Here is a 22,518-nt window from a genome sequence, read left to right as displayed (position 1 = left end):
GTGCAGTCAGCACAGGCTAATCAAGGACGACACTTTCCCCCTTAACTGGATTTTTGCTAAGAAAAGACTTTCTTAAAAGAACAAGAGATGGGTTTGTCAGAAACACAATGCCCCCTATTGTGCCACTTTGAGGCCATATATTTGACCTTTTACCTTGAAGGACAACCCTGACCTTGACCTTTCACACTCAAAATGTGCAGCTCCATAAGATACACATGCATTCCAAATATCAAGTTGCTATCTTCAATATTGCAAAAGTTATGACCAAAGTTTTCAGACGGATGCACAGACTGACAGACAGACAGACAGACAGACAGACAGTTCAACTGCTACATGCCACCCTACCAGGAGCATAAAAATATCATTAAAGCAGAAACTGTGCGAAATGCACAGGTTTATTTTGGAGGACACTTAATGCATATGCATTTAACCCCCTTTTCACAGAGCACAGCCCAACTATTTGTTGATTAAATGTTAAACTAGATTTCTACCAACTGGATCTGCAACTGGAGGGGGTACAGACTAAAGTGGTTACACATAAAACAGCTTTCAACACAACACAATCCAATTGTGGCTTCTTTCGAAGACCACGTTAAAGAACAGTTCAAGTATTCTATTATAATAATAATAACGCAATTATCTTAAGCTTATAATCAAAGTGATTACTTTTTAAAAATAATACTTCAAAATAGTTACCTCAAATGGAATTGTCATCCCCTTTTATTACAATTTCACAAAAACTCTGTGGGATAACCCACTCCACTAGAAATTTGTATTTGAACCTTGCACTAGAAAAATGGATTTAATCCATGTGTATAAAGTGTCTCCCCCAATTAGCCTGTGCAGTTCACACAGGCTAACCACAGGGACAACGCTTTCCGCCTTAACTGTACTTTCAAAAAGAATAGACTACCTTTAACCAAAAAAAACCCCCATAAAAGCAGATTTTTAAAATATTTTTTATTTAAAAAAAACTGTGATTGGTAAATAAACTACCTGTTAAAGTACGGGAATGTAGCGCCGGCTATTTTCAGGTTATTACAGCCCAGAAAGAAGAAGAATCCACAGCCCACCAGGGCAAGAATGTCCAGTAGAATGGTAAGCTTTATGGCCCCTGAAACACAAGAATGTCCAGTAGAATGGTAAGCTTTATGGCCCCTGAAACACAAGAATGTCCAGTAGAATGGTCAACTTTATGGTCCCTGAAACACAAGAATGTCCAGTAGAATGGTCAACTTTATGGTCCCTGAAACACAAGAATGTCCAGTAGAATGGTTAGCTTTATGACCCCTGAAACACAAGAATGTCCAGTAGTTTGGTAAGCTTTATGGCCCCTGAAACACAAGAATGTCCAGTAGAATGGTCAACTTTATGGTCCCTAAAACACAAGAATGTCCAGTAGAATGGTTAGCTTTATGGCCCTTGAAACACAACAATGTCCAGTAGAATGGTTAGCTTTATGACCCCTGAAACACAAGAATATCCAGTAGAATGGCAGGGTTCAACATTAACAGTCGTCCTATTGCCCCTGGCAAGAAAAAGTTGGGTCCGGGCAAGTTATTTATTATCTAGTTGTCCTTCTGGGCATGTGCAAAAAGAACAAAGAGCATTTATTTAAACTTTAATTAGACTTTAATTGCTGTAATCATTTTGTTTAATATGCAAAAATAAAAAAGGTTTTGTGGTGTATCATTTTGATCTTTATCAAAAATATGAGGTTCACAGTTAATGTGATATTTCATGTTTGGGCAAGTGTCTTTACGTTAAGAGGGCAAGTAGATTTTCTAAGTACTTGCCCGGCAGGGCAATTTGGTTTTTAGGTTAATGTTGAGCCCTGAATGGTTAGCTTTATAGCCCCTGAAACACACGAATGTCCTGTAGAACGGTTAGCTTTATGGCCCTTGAAACACAAGAATGTTCAGTAGAATGGTTAGCTTTATGGCCCTTGAAACACAAGAATGTTCAGTAGAATGGTAAGCTTTATGGTCCTTGAAACACAAGAATGTTCAGTAGAATGGTTAGCTTTATGGCCCCTACAACACAAGAATGTCCAGTAGAATGGTAAGCTTTATGGCCCCTGATACATTGACAAAGATACACATGAGCATCATACAGTTGTTAACCATACTGTTTATTGGTAATTACAACTTTCAATACTTTTCAAAACAGCCCCAAAATCAACATGACACAGTAATGATAGATATTAATTCATTATAACAGAGTAAATTATCTCTGATTAAAAAGTTATTTAATGTTAATCTCAGTGTCCCTTTTTTCTATGAAGCTGTCACAGACAATGCACCCCAGGACACTTGTGCAGTGTATTTGAAAGGGTACAGTAAACTGTTAGAATTTGCCATTGAGTAACTGCATGCAGTCTGTTCAGGTTTTATGCTGTTTGCTGCTCATCAGTAACTTTGGGTTGGAAATGAAGCCTTTTAAACTTGAATTTAGTAAGAAAGGTATTTAGTTGAATGTAACTTTCTAAGGGATTGCAAATGTGTTAAAATATGTACCAAAGAGGTAAAGGATTAAAATACACAAAAAGACTTCCCAGACTTCAGACAATATCAGAGCTGTTCAAATGATTCATTGTGGACTTATTGCCTCTTGGTCTGTGAAATCAACAAAACAACCAACATTCTGGTGACTGGCATGCTGACAATATCGGAATTATTTGGTTGCCATGTGAATTGATTCAATCCCAGACTCAAAGATTAATTATCTAGAATTATTTTTCTATTACTACATGTGGGGAAACCACATTGCTCAATATCGTGGTCAATTTGCAAACACACTATGCAAGTGCGTTCAACCTGAAACGATAAAAAGGATTGGTGAAATAATTAATTAAATCTTATGGATTTAGTTCTCTGAAAATTCTGTTACATTATTAAATACAGCTAAATTAAGAACAGGGTGTGACAAAATTATAATAAGGCTTGTTAAGAAACCCAGGTATCATAAATTGATTCAGTTTTTTCAGCAATTTTAACATGGAATAATAATTGTTTTACCATAAGTCAAAACATGCAAAGAACAAATTTCTTGTAATATTTGATATTAAGTATTTTATAAATATCGAGGCATAATTGGCTTTAAAAAATAACCCCCTCCAAAATTTAAGAAAAAAATTCACATAAACTAATAAAATACAGCAGATGTAAAAAAATCTGTTTTAGAAGATTTTATAACAACCCTAAGAGACCTGTATAACTTGGTTTTATGGTTCAGCACAATAAATAATAAATGTCTAACCCACTAGCCCCCTCCCAGCCCCTCAACACATCAAACACTTCCCCTGGTATGGCTACTTACCCACTGGCCCCATCTGGAATCTCTTAAGAAGGTAGCCCCCCCCCCCCAATCGTCACACCGAACACTGTCCCTGGTAAGGCTACTTACCCACTGGCCCCATCTGGAACCTCTTCAGAAGATGGCCCCCCCATCAACACACCAAACACTGCCCCTGCTATGGCTACTTACCCACTGGCCCCATCTGGAACCTCTTCAGAAGGTAGCCCCCCATCAACACACTGAACACTGCTCCTGCTATGGCTTCTTATCCACTGGCCCCATCTGGAACCTCTTCAGAAGGTAGCGCCCCCATCAACACACCGAACACTGCCCCTGCTATGGCTACTTACCCACTGGCCCCATCTGGAACCTCTTCAGAAGGTAGCCCCCCATCAACACACCAAACACTTCCCCTGGTATGACTACTTACCCACTGGCCCCATCTGGAATCTCTTAAGCAGGTAGCCCCCCCCCAATCGTCACACCAAACACTGCCCCTGGTAAGGCTACTTACCCACTGGCCCCATCTGGAACCTCTTCAGAAGATGGCCCCCCATCAACACACCAAACACTGCCCCTGCTATGGCTACTTACCCACTGGCCCCATCTGGAACCTCTTCAGAAGGTAGCCCCCCATCAACACACCGAACACTGCTCCTGCTATGGCTACTTACCCACTGGCCCCATCTGGAACCTCTTCAGAAGGTAGCCCCCCATCAACACACTGAACACTGCTCTTGCTATGGCTACTTACCCACTGGCCCCATCTGGAACCTCTTCAGAAGGTAGCCCCCCATCAACACACTGAACACTGCTCCTGCTATGGCTACTTACCCACTGGCCCCATCTGGAACCTCTTCGGAAGGTAGCCCCCCCCTCAACACACCAAACACTTTCCCTGGTATGGCTACTTACCCACTGGCCCCATCTGGAACCTCTTCAGAAGGTAGCCCCCCCATCAACACACCGAACACTGCTCCTGCTATGGCTACTTACCCACTGGCCCCATCTGGAACCTCTTCAGAAGGTAGCCCCCCATCAACACACTGAACACTGCTCCTGGTATGGCTACTTACCCACTGGCCCCATCTGGAACCTCTTCAGAAGGTAGCCCCATCTGGAACCTCTTCAGAAGGTAGCCCCCCCCCAACACACCTAACACTTCCCCTGGTATGGCTACTTACCCACTGGCCCCATCTGGAACCTCTTCAGAAGGTAGCCCCCCATCAACACACCGAACACTGCTCCTGGTATGGCTACTTACCCACTGGCCCCATCTGGAACCTCTTCAGAAGGTAGCCCCCCATCACACCACTGAACACTGCTCCTGGTATGGCTACTTACCCACTGGCCCCATCTGGAACCTCTTCAGAAGGTAGCGCCCCCTCAACACACCAAACACTGCCCCTGCTATGGCTACTTACCCACTGGCCCCATCTGGAACCTCTTCAAAAGGTGGCCCCGCTATCAACACACCGAACACTGCTCCTGCTATGGCTACTTACCCACTGGCCCCATCTGGAACCTCTTCAGAAGGTAGCCCCCCCATCAACACACCGAACACTGCCCCTGCTATGGCTACTTACCCACTGGCCCCATCTGGAACCTCTTCAAAAGGAAGCCCCCCATCAACACACCGAACACTGCTCCTGGTATGGCTATACCCCCTGAAATGTAAGGAGTATCAGAAAAAGGTAAGGCTTGACCCCTTAAAGTTTTTTAAAGTTTAAACATTTATTTAAGCTTGATTGCATCGAACGCCTTATGCTTATTGGAATGCTGTAGAATCTGTTTTCTGGGCAGAACCAGGTGTATGGGGGAGATCTAAAGAACAGTGGGGATTAAACCCAGGACGTCCTAGTCGCTTGGCACACACCATATCCAGTATAGGGGGCAACCTTAACCATTAGTTGAAAAAGAATTGGATTAAGGAATACAAATAAGAATGCATTACACTTACCAGTGAATAAGGAGGCTTCAGATTTTGAGGTCCCAAACTGTGTCTCGATGTATTTAGGCAGAAACACAACAAAACCACTGACTATAGAAATCTCGCAGCAGATCCCAAAGCTTGTCACCAGATATATCTTGTTCTTTAGAAGACGTAGAATGGACAGAGGAATGTCTGCAAGAAAAGGAGGTGCAAATAAATGTAACATGATACACACATATATGATGGGTGATGCAGGAAAATGGGGCTAAATGCATGTGCGTTTGCACAAGCTATTCAGGGAAAACACATTTCACCTAGACAGGATTATTTTTTAAAAGAGACACTTCTTTAAAACAACACTTCCAATAAATAAAAGTGGAAAGTGTCATCACTGATTTATGGACTTCACAGGCTTATCTGAAATGACATTATGCCCCCTTTTTTCAGATTGCGGCTCATTTTCAAGAAGTTTGACAAGAAAGCATAATTATTTTTTTCTAATATCTCAAGCTTGTTGTCAGTTATAAAACCGAATATTATATAAATAGTGCATTTTCTGGGATGGTTATATGGAATTTTGTGATCCAAGGAATTTATACTGAAATAGAAACTTACCATTCCAATCTTCTCATATAATAGAAAACTCAAATTTTGTTTATGTTTGTTCACAATGAGAATTCCAGCTCTAATTTCAAGTATACTAAATTATAGCTGTCCATAAAGTCTGGGAACTGAATGAATCTCCCAATTAACTGTGAAGTGTGACATGAAATAAGGCAGGCTGCATTTCCCCTCCATGAATCTCCAGTCAGCAATGCTTTTTTTATCAAAACAATTCCCATTTCATCCCATATTGAATTAAAAGAACATCAACTGACAATTTAAGCGCAAATTATTGAACGCTTTATCACAACCAGGAGAAACTTATTTCATTACACAGCAATTTAAGTGGGCATGTTTTTAACAAAGTTCCTCGAGAAGCACGAAACAATTTTATAAAATCTGAACCCATTTATGCCTAGTGGACTCTCCCATCCTTCTTAATTTGATCAATTTATTTCCAAAATTAGGGATGTCTAGTAATATTTCTTTATTAAGAATATTTCTTACAGAAATTTCTTTAAGCAAACAGCGCAGACCCTGATGAGACTCTGCATAATGCGGCGTCTCATCTGGGTCTACGCTGTTTGCCAAGACCTTTTTTCTAGACGCTAGGCATAAATGGTTTAAGCCTTTGGGTTTTGCAGTTTCAGAGGAAAGATTTTTGAACCCTATCCCGCTCATAAAAGCGTTTTGAGGCTTTTTTAAGTCCCTAAGACAATCAACTTAAATTAAAGTCTTAGACCTTTCTCACAAGATTCAAGTTTTAAAGGTTTCATTTGCAACCCAAAGATACTGGTGAGCAGCAAACAGCATTAAACCTGAACAGCCTTACTCGCAGGCTGTTCTGGTTTCATGGTGGTAGCATATAGCCATGTTCACTTTGCTTCAGAGTTGGAAAGGGTTAAGTAGTTTTCTTATACTAGTCTATTTACAGTCTTTGACCACTAGATGTGAACAGTTATGACCTGATGATCAAGATTTTATAAAACCAAGTAGAGTACCAAAATACAATTTTTTATTCTTTAGCATATGCTTATAAAAGCCCCTTCTACCAAGAGACCCCTTGCCTAAAGAGAACTTCTTTACAATGATGTAATTTTCCCAAAATTGCAAGCTTACATAGGGGATCTTTTTCCTTTTTCTCAGTTTTGTCGATAATTTTTCTCCAAAATGAAAGGCCAGGCCCTTTCCCCAAATCAAGAAAAATAGCCCTGACGATAGATACCAAATATATTAACACATCTGATGTTGTAGTGCCAGACATATACATTTTGTCTAATAAAAGTTTAAACTTACAATTATAATGTTAAAGAGTGCCATCATTTTTGTAATTTTGTATTCCCAAAAAATAAAAATGGCAAAAGGACAACTGCATATCATTAATCCCTGCAAGTTAAAATGTTGTAAATTAAAACAAGTTAAAGAAAAGTCTTAGGATTCAATTCTACATTGAAAAAGGGGCATAACTTATTTAACAACAAACCGTAGGAGACAGGTGATGCTCCCCAAAAAAATTTTTGTCACAATATTGCACTATATATTCAGATAAAAGGAAACGTCTCGAGGGGCATAACTTTGGACAATATAATACGATGGATGGTTTAGCAACTTTAAAATTTCAAAGAGCCATAACTCTCTAAATAAATCATCCAACCAGAACCCACAAATAACATGCGCATCTCCTCAAGGTAGTTAAGCTACCCATAAAGCTTCATTGTATTCCAGTCAGTAGTTTGGGAGAAACAGCCCGGACAAGAATTGCACTATATGTACAGTTTATAGAAAATTTCAAAGGGCCATAACTCTGTGAAAAATCATCCGACCATAACCGGCTGATAATATGCACATCTCCTGTTGTTTGTGAAGCTTCCCATAAAGTTCATTGAATTCCCGTCAGAAGTTGCTGAGAAAAAGCTCGGACAAGAATTGCACTATATGTACAATGGAAAATTTCAAAGGGCCATAACTCTGTGAAAAATCATCTGACTAGAACCCGCTGATAATGTGCACATGTCCTCTTGGTAGTGAAGCTTCCCATAAAGTTTTATTGAATTCCGGTCATTAGTTGCTAAGAAATAGCCCGGACAAGAATTGCACTATATGTACAGTTAATGGAAAATTTCAAAGGGCCATAACTCTGTGAAAAATCATCCGACCAGAACCGGCTGATAATATGCCCTTCTCCTCTTGGTAGTGAAGCTTCCCATAAAGTTTAATTGAATTCCGGTCATTAATTGCTGAGAAATAGCCTGGACAAAAATTGTGCACGGACGGACGGACACACGCACGGACAGACGAAGCGGCGACTAAATGCTCCCCCCAAAAAGTTTGGGGGAGCATAATAATGAAGTACAATAAAATCACAAACCTACAATATAAATCACATCAGCTCAAATTTGTATCATAACTACTAATAATGCCTCCAAGTTTGAATTTAGTATGTTGAAAAGTGTCAATATTTCTGGCGGACTAAACGAAGACAAACAAATGGAAGGATGAACCAACGAACAGACATACAGACGTCCATGGGGATTCCAATTCAACCCCCTTAACTTTGTATAATAATATATTGAAGTATTGAAATTCAAGGACATCTTTTAAAAAATCTTATAAAATGTGTTTCTAAAAATTAGCTGGGATGGGATGGGGTGAGGACATGTTCACATTATACAATTTGTTGTAAGCCATATTGGTATTTTATTACCGGTAATTGAAAATGCCTCTTGAATTACTGCGTCTGTAATATGCCTGAAATTGGCATCCATTTAGCCCTTTGCATTCTGGGATATTTGTCGTCTGCTAAAATGTTGTCTGCAGAATTTCTAAAATTAGCATTTTCTTCCATTTTTTTCAAAGAATACTATCAGAATAGCAAACAGTTTGGATCCTGATGAGATGCTACCAAGGCAGAAAACCCAGTTTATCCGTTTACCACTTAGATACATGTACGTATTTTGACGCATTTGTAGTGCCTTAGAAAGTTAAATTTAATTAAAGACCTTTCTTACTGTAATATTCAAGTTTTAAAGGCTTTATTTCCAACCCTTAGATACTAATGAGCAGCAAACAGCTGCTTGCTGAGTGAAGCTGTTCTGGTTTTATGCTGTCTGCACACATAGCCACTTTCACTTTGCTTCTGAGTGGGAAAGGGTTATTAATGTTTTTTTTGGTTCTTTTGTCCTTTTTTGCAGCTGGACTTCCCATAAAGCAGCAGAAGGCATATAATGATATATATTACTTGGTCCCAAACTGGTTGGAGTAACGTGCTAAAAGTATTTTGTAGGATGAAATGGAAATGGCTGAATGAAAAGAATTGATGGATATGGTTCAGACACTGTTATGGAAATGTTCACCCCTTCTCAATCATACGGACACCGGCCAATTGGTTTTCTCAACTGCAGCTTTAGCCCCGATGTGCAATTTTATAGTCTAGAAAGGGACACAACAAAGCTATCCCAGCAGTCATAGAGCAAAATTGATGGTGATTAGATACTCCCAAAATAATCCCAATATGACAATTCTATCATAAAAATAATTTCAATTGAAGAATTATACTGCCTTCCGCAAGAAAGCGTGATGCACAACAACTGATTAAATGGACTTTCTTAAGGTCACATCTAGGGGTCAAAACAGCTAGGGCATCAGTACTAAGAACTGTAAAAGCATATTTTGCATAAAGATATTTAAATAGAGAATACCATGAGTCACTTGTAAGAAACCGTTGAATAAATACAAGAGTTTAAGAGGTTTGTTGGTACTGCAATGAAATTCCTTGTTTTACGTCCATTTTTCAAAACAAACAAACAACTTTAATTGAAATAAATCAAGCTTTAATGAAGGCTTTTCAGAAACAACTCAGTATTTAAATGTTGATGCATGGGAATATAAAAATGCCCAAGACAAGATTGAATGGTTGTCAGAGAGAAATAATGGATTGTACAGAACTTGGCATAAAATTGCAAGGCAATAATATGCAACCCAAGCCTGCTAATACATCTCCAAGGCAATATTGATGTCCAAATACATTAGCAATTTTGAAAAGACAACTTAAAGAATTTATGTTCTTGCTTCAAATGATTCTGAGAAATGAATAAACATTTGCATTTAAAGAGCGTCTAAACATTGAAAATATTTGCTTCCTGTGAATCACTGTTGTTACATGGTGTTATTTTTTACAAACTGTTTCCTTGAAATGCACTTAATAAAAATTCAATTTCAATCGTACTTAACATTCTGCTAAATTAGGCACGACCATGGACTAAATTGAGTTTGGTTTTGCAGGCAGAAAATTCAAAATTGAAACCAGCAAAAAACCCACTTTTTCTTTAAAAAAAACACAATATGAGCCATGCTCTGTGAAAAATGGTTTAATGCATGTGCAGTCTGCATAGGCTAATCAGGGACAACACTTTCTGTCTTAACTGGATTTTTGCAAAGAAGAGACTTTCTGTCAACTAAAAAACCATAAAAGCGGAAAGTGTCTTCCCTGATTAGCCTGTGTGAATTGTACAGGCTAATCTGGGACAACACTTTACGTAGATTCATCAAACCGCCTTTTCACAGAGCACGGCTCATATCATACAGATTTGTTAAGATCTTTATCAGGGTTCTTTTGGCCTGATTTTATAGCCAAAAGTCGGCTATGTTTCCAATCCCAAAAAGTTTACTATTTCCACAAAATGTCGCAAAAAAATCCCAATTTCCAAAAAAAAAAAAAATTTTTTTTTTTTAAGAAAAATGTGTCTTATGCGTATTTTATCTCAATTTTGATTCAATTACATCTAACAAAGTATTATATGATTGTGTTGTTTTAATTTGAATGATTATAAAGAGTTATATCAAATTTCGTATTTCCCTAATAAGTGGACTTTTCGTGTGGAAAAAAAGGCTAATACATTTATTTTCCCAATTTCATGAAAATGCCGATAAAATTCCCAATTCCAAAGCCATGGGCTATCTTCCCAAAAAGTGGGAAAAAAACCTGTCTAAATAGCCTAAAACTGAGAGATGGTCTTTAAGACTGAGTTAAAATCCTTTATATTTAAGCATTAAGTTTGAATTTATCCAAGTATTTTTGATCCAGTAATTGGCCAGATAACATGATTGAATTCATCAAGTGTCTGGCAATTCAGGAACCCCAGACTTAATTATTTGTGTGTGGTTTCTAGTAAAAGCAGCTGTTATAGACATTTTTTGTGACCCAGTGTAAAGAATATCCTCCAGCAGACTTCATGAAACTCTGAGATTCTCAGTCAGACATTGGAGTCTTGTTCTGAGAAAACTGGGCTTATCACTTTACCAATTAGATACCTATTTTGACACATTTGTAGTCCCTTAGAAAGTTTAAAAAAAATGAAAGACCTTTCTTACTAAATTCAAGTTTTGAAGGCTTTATTTCCAAACCTTAGATACTAGTGAGCAGCAAACAGCATAAATCCTGAACAGACTGCGAGTTACTCGTAGGCTGTTCTGGTTTTATGCTGTTTGCACAAAGGCATTTTCACTTTTCCTCTGAGTGAATAATGGTTAATGTATGAGTGTAAAGTGTCCTCCAAGATGAGAGACTAGACTATGAATTGCAAACAGGCTTATTTTGGAGGACACTTTCAGTTTTGACAGAATTTTTCGTTTAAATCCTATCACTTCTTAACAAAAATCCAGTTTAGGCCGCAAGGGTTGTCCCTGATTACCCTGTGCAGACTTTCCACCCATGAAATACACCCAGGGTTGTCCCTGATTAGCCTGTGCAGACTTTCCACCTATGAAATACACCCAGTTTTCTCAGGATGAGGCTCATTTGGTCCAATTGACAATAAAATCCAATCCGACCTGCGACGAAGATGTCACACCAAACATAATTTAAGAAAGCTTGTATTTGTTCATTATTGTGTATTCAGTATAATAGAATTGTATCATAAATTAAAGGACATAATTAAAGCGTACTATTAAATTAATACCATGGCAAAAGCTGTCTGAAAATAGCCCTCTTGAATATTCTTTCTGCCCTGATTGATTAATGTTATGTGTCTGTCAGCTAATATAATAAAAGACCACAAAGTGATATTTGAAGTGGAATATCTTTGGTAGTCAATGGGTATAAAAACAAAAGGAACAAAATAGAGGAATAATTTTATTGATTGCAGTCAGAGTTATGTGCCTTAGTATGTGACCTTTCATGATAATCCCTTAAACATGTGTGAATGTGTGAAGTTTCAGTTAAATATCTGTAGATGTTAAAGAGATATGTACTTGTTGCACAAAAACTTTAAGCTACGTTTTATCTTGCACACAAAATTTGACACACGTGTTATCTTGCACGCAAATTTTAAAAGACTCTCAAAAATAAAAAATTGTTAAGGAGACATTGTAAAAAGATGATAACAGTTGTTGTTAAGTAGATGTCAAAAAAAATTGTAAGTAAAAAGTGTACAACCAATTTTTCACAAATTTCAAACGTTGTGATTCTAATTTATTCATTTCTGCACAAAGTCCAAAGTACTCTTCACAAGGGCTGGACAAAAAGCCCTGCCAAACCAATGACTTCCCCATCCACCTCTAGTGTCCTTCCCATAATCCTCTGCCCTGCCACACCACTGACAACCTCACCCACCTCTAGCATCCTTCTCATAATCCTCTACCCTGCCACACCACAGACTACCCCACCCACCTCTAAGGTCCTTCCCATAATCCTCTGCCCAGCCACACCACTGACTACCCCACCCACCTCTAGCATCCTTCCCAAAATCATCTGCCCTGCCACACCACTGACTACCCCACCCACCTCTAGCATCCTTCCCATAATCCTCTGCCCTGACACACCACTGACTACCCCACCCACCTCTAGTGTCCTTCCAATAATCCTCTGCCCTGACATACCAGTGACTACCCCACCCACCCCTAGCATCCTCACCATAATCCTCTGCCCTACAACACCACTGACTACCCCACCCACCAATAGCATCCTTCCCATAATCCTCTGCCCTCCACAACACTGACTACCCCACCTACCTCTAGTGTCCTTCCAATAATCCTCTGCCCTGCCCTGCCACACCACTGACTACCCCTACCACCTCTAGCATCCTTCCCATAATCCTCTGCCCTGTCACACCACTGACTACCCCGACCACCTCTAACATCCTTCCAATAATCCTCTGCCCTGACACACCACTGACTGCCCCATCCACCTCTAGCATACTTCCCATAATCCTCTGCCCTGCCACACCACTGACTACCCCAACCACCTCTAGCATCCTTCCCATAATCCTTTGCCCTGCCACACCAATGACTACCCCACCCACCTCTAGTGTCCTTCCCATAATCCTCTGCCCTGCCACACCACTGACTACCCCACCCACCTCTAGTGTCCTTCCCATAATCCTCTGCCCTGCCACACCACTGACTACCCCACCCACCTCTAGCGTCCTTCCCATAATCCTCTGTCCTTCCCATAATCCTCTGTCCTGCCACACCACTGACTACCTCACCCGCCTCTAGCATCCTTTCCATAATCCTCTGCCCTGACACACACCTGACTACCCCACCCACCTCTAGTGTCCTTCCCATAATCCTCTGCCCTGCCACACAACTGACTACCCCACCCATCTCTAGCATCCTTCCCATAACCCTCTGCCCTGCCACACCACTGAATACCCCACCCACCTCTAGCGTTCTTCCCATAATCCTCTGCCCTGCCACACCAATGACTACAACACCCACCTCTAGCATCCTTCCCATAATCCTCTGCCCTACAACACCACTGACTACCCCACCCACCTCTAGCATCCTTCCCATAATCCTCTGCCCTGCCACACCACTGACTACCCCAACCACCTCTAGCGTCCTTCCCATAATCCTCTGCCCTGCAACACCACTGCCTACCCCACCCACCTCTAGCCTCCTTCCCATAATCCTCTGCCCTACAACACCACTGACTACCCCAACCAACTCTAGTGTCCTTCCCATAATCATCTGCCCTGCCACACCACTGACTACCCCCCCTCCCCCCACCTCTAGCATCCTTCCCATAATCCTCTGCCCTGCCACACCAATGACTACCCCACCCACCTCTAGCACCCTTCCCATAATCCTCTGCCCTGCCACACCACTGACTACCCCACCCACCTCTAGTGTCCTAACCATAATCATCTGCCCTGCCACACCACTGACTACCCCACCAACCTCAAGCGTCCTTCACATAATCCTCTGCCTTGCCACACCACTGACTACCCCACCCACCTCTAGCATCCTTTCCATAATCCTCTGCCCTGCCACACCACTAACTTCTCCACCCACCTTTAGTGTCCTTCCCATAATCCTCTGCCCTGCCACATCACTGACTACCCCACCCACATCTAGTGTCCTTCCCATAATCATTTGCCCTGCCACACCACTGACTACCCCCCCCCCCACCTCCAGCATCCTTCCCATAATCCTCTGCCCTGCCACACCACTGACTTTCCCACCCACCTCTAGCATCCTTTCCATAATCCTCTGCCCTGCCACACCACTGACTTCCCCACCCACCTCTAGTGTTCTTCCCACAATCCTCTGCCCTGTCACAACTGACCACCCCACCCACCTCTAGCATCCTTCCCATAACCCTCTGCCCTGCCACACCACTGACTACCCAACCCACCTCTTGCGTCCTTCCCATAATCCTCTGCCCTGCCACACCTATGACTACCTCACCCACCTTTAGCATCCTTCCCATAATCCTCTGCCCTGACACACCACTGACTACCCCACCCACCTCTAACGTCCTTACCAACATCCTCTGCTCTACCACACCATTGACTTCCCCACCCACCTCTAGCACCCTTCCCATATTCCTCTGCCCTGCCACACCACTGACTACCCCACCCACCTCTAGCTTCCTTCTAATAATCCTCTGCCCTACAACACCACTGACTACCCCACCCACCTCTAGCCTCCTTCCCATAATCCTCTGCCCTGCCACACCACTGACTACCCCACCCACCTCTAGCATCCTTCCCATAATCCTCTGCCCTGACACACCACTGACTACCCCACCCACCTCTAGCATCCTTCCCATAATCCTCTGCCCTGCCACACCACTGACTACCCCACCCACCTCTAGTGTCCTTCCCATAAGCTTCTGCCCTGCCACACCACTGACTACCCCACCCACCTCTAGCATCCTTCCCTTAATCTTCTGCCCTACCACACCACTGACTACCCCACCCACCTCTAGCATCCTTCCCATAATCCTCTATCTTTGTTTCCGGCTGCTCCAGGCTGGGAGCCAGTAGTTCTTCCCTTGCTTTGCTCTCAAGAACCTTGCGTTTCTCCTCCACCAGAACCTGATAAGACATGAAATATCTATTAATACATTTTTATCTCGCTCTGGGAAAATGTGGCTTAAAACTTATTGTTTAAACAAAAAATTCCATATAAGAGAAATGTCATACCTGATTAGCATGTGTTCTTCGAATAAAATGCAGTTAATAGAACCTTTATATATTATAAACAACTAAAATTTTGCTTTTAATAGACTTATTGTTATAAAACAAGTTCTGTTTTTCAATGTATCATGGGGCCATCTTAAACATTGCGTTATAGGTAATGTTGCAATAAATTATTAAAATTCTTACTTGGTGATTTTTTTCAAATGAAATAATTTTTAGCTGATTACTTGAACAAAAATAAATATATTTAACACAATAAGCATAAGAATCAAACAATAAATGATTGACATGAAAAAAGAGTTTGCTTTTTGCTTATTTTGATCAATGTGACCATGCTCCCTCAGGAAGGGGACGGCCATGGCAAACAGTTCAAGGCCACAGATGATGAAGCCCCCCCACAAGGCCCCTATCCTGCAGGTTGGGTTAATTGCATGTGCAAAAAGTCTTGTCCTGCACAGGCTAATCAGGGAAGACACTTTCCGCGCAGACTAGATTTTTGCAAAGAAGAAAATTTCTTTAAGCATACAATTCCTTAAAAGCAAAAGTGTCGTCCCTGATTAGGCGATGCAGACTGCACAGGCTAATCTAAGAAGACACATTCCACCTATACAGGATTTTTTATCACTGTTACTACAATTTACCTGAGGAAACATCAGGAAGGGGACGGCGATGGCAAACAGTACAAGCCCACAGATGATGAAGCCCCCCCACCAGGCCCCTATCCAGCGGGGGTGAGCGGGGGACAGGTCCACCTCATAGCTGAACACATCCACATAGAACTGGAGCAGCAAGGCCCCCAGCGCGTACCCTACCACCGGGCCCAACGCACCTGTGGCATACGTAAACGCTGCAAGAGAAATCATAATAGTCATAACATTGTGTTTTTTTGCCATATGGAATCTAAAAAAATTCCAATTTAAGGTTTCAAAAAAAAAAAAACTACATATTTTATTTAGATCTTAACATTTAGTTCATCTCCAATCCAGCTCTTTTAGTAATATTAACCCTTTGCATGCTGGGAAATTTGTCGTCTGCTAAAATGTCGTCTGCTGAATTTGTAAAAATAAGCATTTTCTTCATTTATTTTCAAAGAATACTATCAGAATAGCAAACAGTTTGGATCCAGATGAGACGCCACGTTCTGTGGCGTCTCATCTGGATCCAAACTGTTTGCAAAGGCCTTTCAAATTCGGTTCCCGCACTGAAAGGGTTAAAAACAATTTTATGCTCAACTTGGAAGCATTTGTTAACAAAACAACAACATTACTCATTTCCCAATTTTAGCCAAAATGCGGCGATTTTCCCAATCCAAAGGGACCTTGTCCAAGTCCCAAAATGGTGAAAAAAAGACTGCATAATTATGCACTTGCATAACACCAAATATATCGAATACATCCATGTGCACTAAAATGATTTTTTTACACAGAGCAATGTCACATACATGAAAGCAGTTAGCTGCAAGAAAAATGATCTAATTTAGCCTTGTTCTGGCAAAAAATACATTTGTGTAAAGTGTCCTCCCAGATTTGTAGATGTGCAGTCCACATAACTGATCTTGAATTATAACTTTCATAGCAATTATACAGAACAAGCATATTTGTTTTATTAAATGCCAATACAAACATCCCAAAAGAGGCATGTTTGTAAACATACAAAACAAATAGAAGCTTTAATTTTGGAAGTGACAAATATTTGTTCCAAAAAAAGGAAGTGAACAAATAATATGAACCATTATTTGGAGCTCTGACAAGACAGCCAGACAACAATGGCAATTCTTCCCATTTGTTTTTGAGAAACAATTTCTCTGGACTTGCAAGTGACAGATAGTCTTCTCTGAACAATATCTGCCTGCACTGATTCCAATGAATAAGCATTATTGCCAGATAAAAACAATTACAATTTTAATGTTTCATATTGTAAATTATTATGTTTAAACCCTATAAAAAGAGTAAATGGCTTGACCCTTTCCCCCATATGAAGCCAAGTGAAAATGGCTTTTGCAACAACCACAAAACCAGAACAGCCTCCGAGTAACTCACAGTCTGTTCAGGTTTTACGCTGTTTGCTGCTCATCAGTATCTTAGGGTTGGAAAAGAAGCCTTTACAACTTGAATCTAGTAAGGAAGGTCTTTAATTAAATTTAAATTTCTAAGGGACTACACATACGTAAAAAAGGATTAAAACTGGTTTGGAAATTAAAGTTAACAAACTCATGATAAATTGTTTCATTTCACTTGTTGACAAGAAAATGTCAATTAAGAAAATGTGATTATGACTCAATTATTTGGACATTACTAAAAAATAAATTTAAGAACAGTTTTTCTAATGCATCTTTCATACTTCCCTTGCCTTTATTGGGAAATTAATAAAAAAAAATAACCAACAAATCATGAACAAAACCAATCCCATTAAATACATCACATGAATGCTAATGACGCTAACAATATTAATATTAGCTGCCTAAGGCCGTTAACAGAAATACAAATATGTACTGATCAATAATTCATTGCAAAATACACGCTGTAATGAACTTGAACCACTCACCTAAATACACTGGCGACTTATCCTTTGGGACGTGATTGTCAATGTACGTCGTTCCCAGCGTAAAAATTGGTGTCCCCCCAGTTCCAATTAATATCTGAGCTGTAATTAATATCAGCACATAACTCAAGTTCCCAGCATTTTTGTCCAGACAGTTTTCATTGGATTTTTTCTGGTCTTCTGTCTTACATATATTCTCATCAGTGACGTTCGATATAATTCCTTGGTGAACAGTGTATTTCTGTGCAATGATATGTGGTAACGCGAATAAAAGAGCACCAAAGCCCATCAGTATCACACCCTTGCCTATCCACCTGGGTATATGCCGACGGCCACCGAAATATGATATGAATATGACCGCCACCAGACTCCCGAACTCGTACGAGGCTGCAATCAGGCCCGACATCGAGCTTCCCAGCTCAAAACGCTTCTCAATGGTAGTTATCACGCTGTTCAAATACCCGGTCGACAAAGTCCCTGACATTGTGATAAGAATGCACATAAAGAACACAAAAAGTTTCACACTTGCGCATGCCTGTATGCACTTCGGACGGAATCGTCCCAAACCACACTGTCCTTCATCTGTGGAGTTGTTTTGGATCGTACACAACTGATCGTCAATAATCAGATCCAGTTCTGTGGTCCCCTTGATTAGTCTTGATCCGCTGTTCACTGAACAACCGCTGACAGAGCTCTCCACCCCCAATGACCTTTGACCCACACTCTGACCTCCAGGGGTCGAGGTCAGGTCAGACAGAGGTGTAAATTTGACCTTTCCTCTACATCCGAGGTCAATGTGATCAGGACGTTTCGCCATGATAACCGTTCGGAGAGGCTTATCACCCTGGACTAACGCCACGTGGTGTGACTCAACTTGAGGTGTTTTGATCAATAATTACGCTATGATGACCTTGACCTCCCCTCCAACCAGCGAGTGACTTGACGCAGCAACTGAAGCGACCTGTAACATAAATAAACAAGAGATGTGTTTGTCAGAAATGCAATGTCCTCTATTGCACTGCTTTGAAATAAAATTTCAATATATAATTTGGCAGGTTTAGAAATTATCTCCCTTTTAAAGCTTATTACTTTCCTTGGATTGTATTCTTTGACTTTTGACCTTTAAGGATGACCTTGACCTTTCACCACTCAAAATGTGCAGCTCCATGAGATACACATGCATGCCAAATATCAAGGTGCTATCTTCAATATTGCAAAAGTTATGGCCAATATTAAAGTTTTCGGACGGACTGACGGACGGACAGACAGTTCAAATGCTATATGCTACCCTACCGGGGGCATAATAAATAAGAATCAATCACATAGAAGTTAATGCAGCATACGACTGAAATTGACATTCAACATGTGAACTTGTAAATTTGTCATAGAAATGTTTGTAAAATGATGTTTGTTGAAGAAATATATTATAACAAGAGTTCCGCGGTCGGAGATGACCGCATTGAAGCCGGATTTTTGATTTAAATGACAGGAAAGTACCTTTCGTGTTTTTGTCAATGCAATACTTAAATTACTGAAATATTGTTCAAAGGTCAAAATGAAATGTAAGTACTTTTCAAGGCATGAGCAAACCTTGTGTTATGTTTTGAATGCATGCATATACATGAACAACAATAACATTTAAGGTCACAAATATGAACTTGAATTGACAATTAGGAAAGTTTGATCTCAATTTTTTTATTAGCAAATTAGTAACATATTGTTTGAAGTTTCCATCAATTTCATTATCAAATGTAAGAAAATAAACTTAGATGAAATAATACTATTTATTACAAAGTTATAACATGAAATAAGAACTTTAACATTTTTACATTCAAGGTCACAGTGACCTTGACCTTCAAATGAATGACCTTGAAATGTCCAGTGGTTACTTACTAGTTCTGGCCAACCTTCATGTCAAGTTTCAAGACTCTAGGTCCAAGCATACCAAAGTTATAACAACTTTAACATTTTTACATTCAAGGTCACAGTGACCTTGACCTTCAAATGAATGACCTTGAAATGTCCAGTGGTTACTTACTAGTTCTGGCCAACCTTCATGTCAAGTTTCAAGACTCTAGGTCCAAGCATACCAAAGTTATAACAACTTTAACATTTTTATATTGAAGGTCACAGTGACCTTCACCTTCAAATGAATGACCTTGAAATGACCAGTGGTCATCTGTTAATCCTGGCCAACCTTCATGTCAAGTTTGAAGACTCTAGGTCCAAGCATACCAAAGTTATACCATGAAATAAGAACTTTAACATTTTTACATTCAAGGTCACAGTGACCTTGACCTTCAAATGAATGACCTTGAAATGACCAGTGGTTACTAACTAGTTATGGCCAACCTTCATGTCAAGTTTCAAGACTCTAGGTCCAAGCATACCAAAGTTATAACAACTTTAACATTTTTTATATTGAAGGTCACAGTGACCTTGACCTTCAAATGAATGACCTTGAAATGACCAGTGGTCATCTGTTAATCCTGGCCAACCTTCATGTCAAGTTTGAAGACTCTAGGTCCAAGCATACCAAAGTTATACCATGAAATAAGAACTTTAACATTTTCGAGCACGCCGCCACCCCGCCCGCCCGCCCGACAACATCAATCTATAAGCCGAGATTTTTTCGAAAAAAATCCGGCTAAATACAATTAAATGTAGCTGGAATATGCAGTTTTATGCTCTCAGTATTATAAGCATCTGAAATATAAAACCCAAAGTTGATCACCTACTATACCTCTAAATCTCTCACTTAAAAAAATTAAAATGGCTGGACATAAAAGTTAAAACATTGACAATGACTATTGCAGCATAAAGTGTTCATGTGTACAGTTTTCTGCATATTTGCTTAAAAAACAAAAATAAAAGTTGTACTTTTATTTGAGATTTTACTTGAAATATTAATGAACTTGAAAAATATTTTAATACAATACTAACCCTTCTCCTGGGTATTTTTTCTATTAACAAAATAATTATTATTTTTATATTAACATACAAATAAAACAAGAGGGCCAAGATGGCCCTAGTTCGCTCATCGGAGAGGAGTCGGTTCATTCAATCTTTACCACATGTCAAACTTGACCTAAATATTGTCCAGACAAACATCCTGGTCAAGTTTCATCATTATTGAACCAAAACTCTGGCGTATGGAGTGTTATTGTTATTTAAAGATTTAACCTTGTTACCTATATTTTGAGTTGACCTCCCTTTCCAAACATCAAACTTAATTGCTTACAAAAATAACAAGGGCTGTTTATAAAACATGCATGCCCCCCATATTGGCTGTCAGTTGTAGTGGCAGCCATTGTGTGAATACGTTTATTGTCACTGGGACCTTGACCTTTGACCTAGTGACCTGAAAATCAATAGGGGTCATCTGCAAGTCATGATCAATGTACCTATAAAGTTGATGATCCTAGGCCTATGAGTATTCTTGAGACATCATCCAAAAACAATTTTACTGTGTTGAGTCACTGTGACCTTGACCTTTGACCTAGTGACCTGAAAATCAATAGGGGTCATCTGCGAGTCAGGATCAATGTACCTATCAAATTTCATGATCCTAGGCATAAGCTTCCTTGAGTTATCATCTGGAAACCATTTTACTGTGTCCGAGTCACTGTGACCTTGACCTTTGACCTAGTGACCTGAAAGTCGATAGGGGTCATCTGCGAGTCATGATCAATGTACCTATGAAGTTCCATGATCCTAGGTGTTAGCGTCTTTGAGTTATCATCCGGAAACCATTTTTCTAAGTTGAGTCACTGTGACCTTGATCTTTGACCTAGTGACCTGAAAATCAATAGGGGTCATCTGCGAGTAATGATCAGTTGAGTCACCGTGACCTTAATCTTTGACCTAGTGACCTGAAAATCAATAGGGGTCATCTGCGAGTCATGATCAATGTACATATGAAGTTTCATGATCCTAGGCATAAGCGTTATTGAGTTATCATCCGGAAACCATTTTACTGTTTCGGGTCACCGTGACCTTGACCTTTGACCTAGTGACCTGAAAATCAATAGGGGTCATCTGCGAGTCATGATAAATGTACCTATGAAGTTTCGTGACCCTAGGTGTAAGTGTTCTTGAGTTATCATCCGGAAACCATTTTACTGTTTCGGGTCACCGTGACCTTAACCTTCGACCTAGTGACCTGAAAATCAATAGGGGTCATCTGCGAGTCATGATCAATGTACCTATGAAGTTTCATGATCCTAGGCGCAAGCGTTCTTGAGTTATTATCCAGAAACCATTTTACTATTTCGGGTCACCATGACCTTGACCTTTGACCTAGTGACCTCAAAATCAATAGGGGTCATGTCATCTGCGAGTCATGATCAATGTACCTATGAAGTTTCATGATCCTAGGCCAAAGCGTTCTTGAGTTATCATCCGGAAACCATCTGATAGACGGACTTCTAGAGTGTTCACATGTTTTCACTATATACACATAGACAAAAATGCCCCGCACACTGGCGGCCATGTTTTTTCACCGATCCGGACCATTTTCGAACTCATCCGAGATATCAATAAAACCAATGTTTTGACCAACTTTCATGATGATTGGGCAAAAATTGTGACTTCTAGAGTGTTTACAAGATTTCTCTATAGCCAAATTGGGAAAACTGCCACTATATACATATAGAGAAAAATGCCACGCCCATTGGCGGCCATGTTTTTTCATCGATCTGGACCATTTTGGAACTCGTC

The 22,518-nt window shown here is 40.2% G+C and overlaps 1 protein-coding gene and 1 long non-coding RNA gene across 3 annotated transcripts in view; both read right to left on the bottom strand.

Moving 5' to 3' along the window:
* Positions 1-22,518, bottom strand: part of LOC127857885 (solute carrier organic anion transporter family member 5A1-like) — a 69,335-nt gene that overhangs the window by 18,724 nt on the left and 28,093 nt on the right. Inside the window, exons 2-7 of the mRNA XM_052394603.1 lie at positions 17,803-18,760; positions 15,900-16,105; positions 15,039-15,153; positions 5,258-5,422; positions 4,884-4,964; positions 997-1,114 (exon numbers count right to left, since the gene is read on the bottom strand). Of these exons, the coding sequence (XP_052250563.1) occupies positions 997-1,114; positions 4,884-4,964; positions 5,258-5,422; positions 15,039-15,153; positions 15,900-16,105; positions 17,803-18,616 (1,499 nt within the window). The 5' untranslated portion in view covers positions 18,617-18,760. The remainder of the gene's footprint in view (positions 1-996; positions 1,115-4,883; positions 4,965-5,257; positions 5,423-15,038; positions 15,154-15,899; positions 16,106-17,802; positions 18,761-22,518) is intronic.
* On the bottom strand, positions 11,951-14,902 carry LOC127857886 (uncharacterized). Of its 2 annotated transcripts, none has more exons than XR_008038666.1 (2): positions 14,868-14,902; positions 11,951-12,443 (listed from the first exon to the last, which is right to left on the bottom strand). It is a non-coding gene; the product is annotated as an uncharacterized LOC127857886 (long non-coding RNA). The 2 variants fall into 2 exon arrangements; XR_008038667.1 differs by lacking the exon at positions 14,868-14,902 and adding an exon at positions 13,607-13,641.

The sequence above is a fragment of the Dreissena polymorpha genome, chromosome 14 (assembly GCF_020536995.1).
Source record: "Dreissena polymorpha isolate Duluth1 chromosome 14, UMN_Dpol_1.0, whole genome shotgun sequence".
Lineage (NCBI taxonomy): Eukaryota > Metazoa > Mollusca > Bivalvia > Myida > Dreissenidae > Dreissena > Dreissena polymorpha.
Note: the sequence above shows the minus strand (reverse complement) of the source record. Positions and strands in the feature narration are given on the sequence as shown.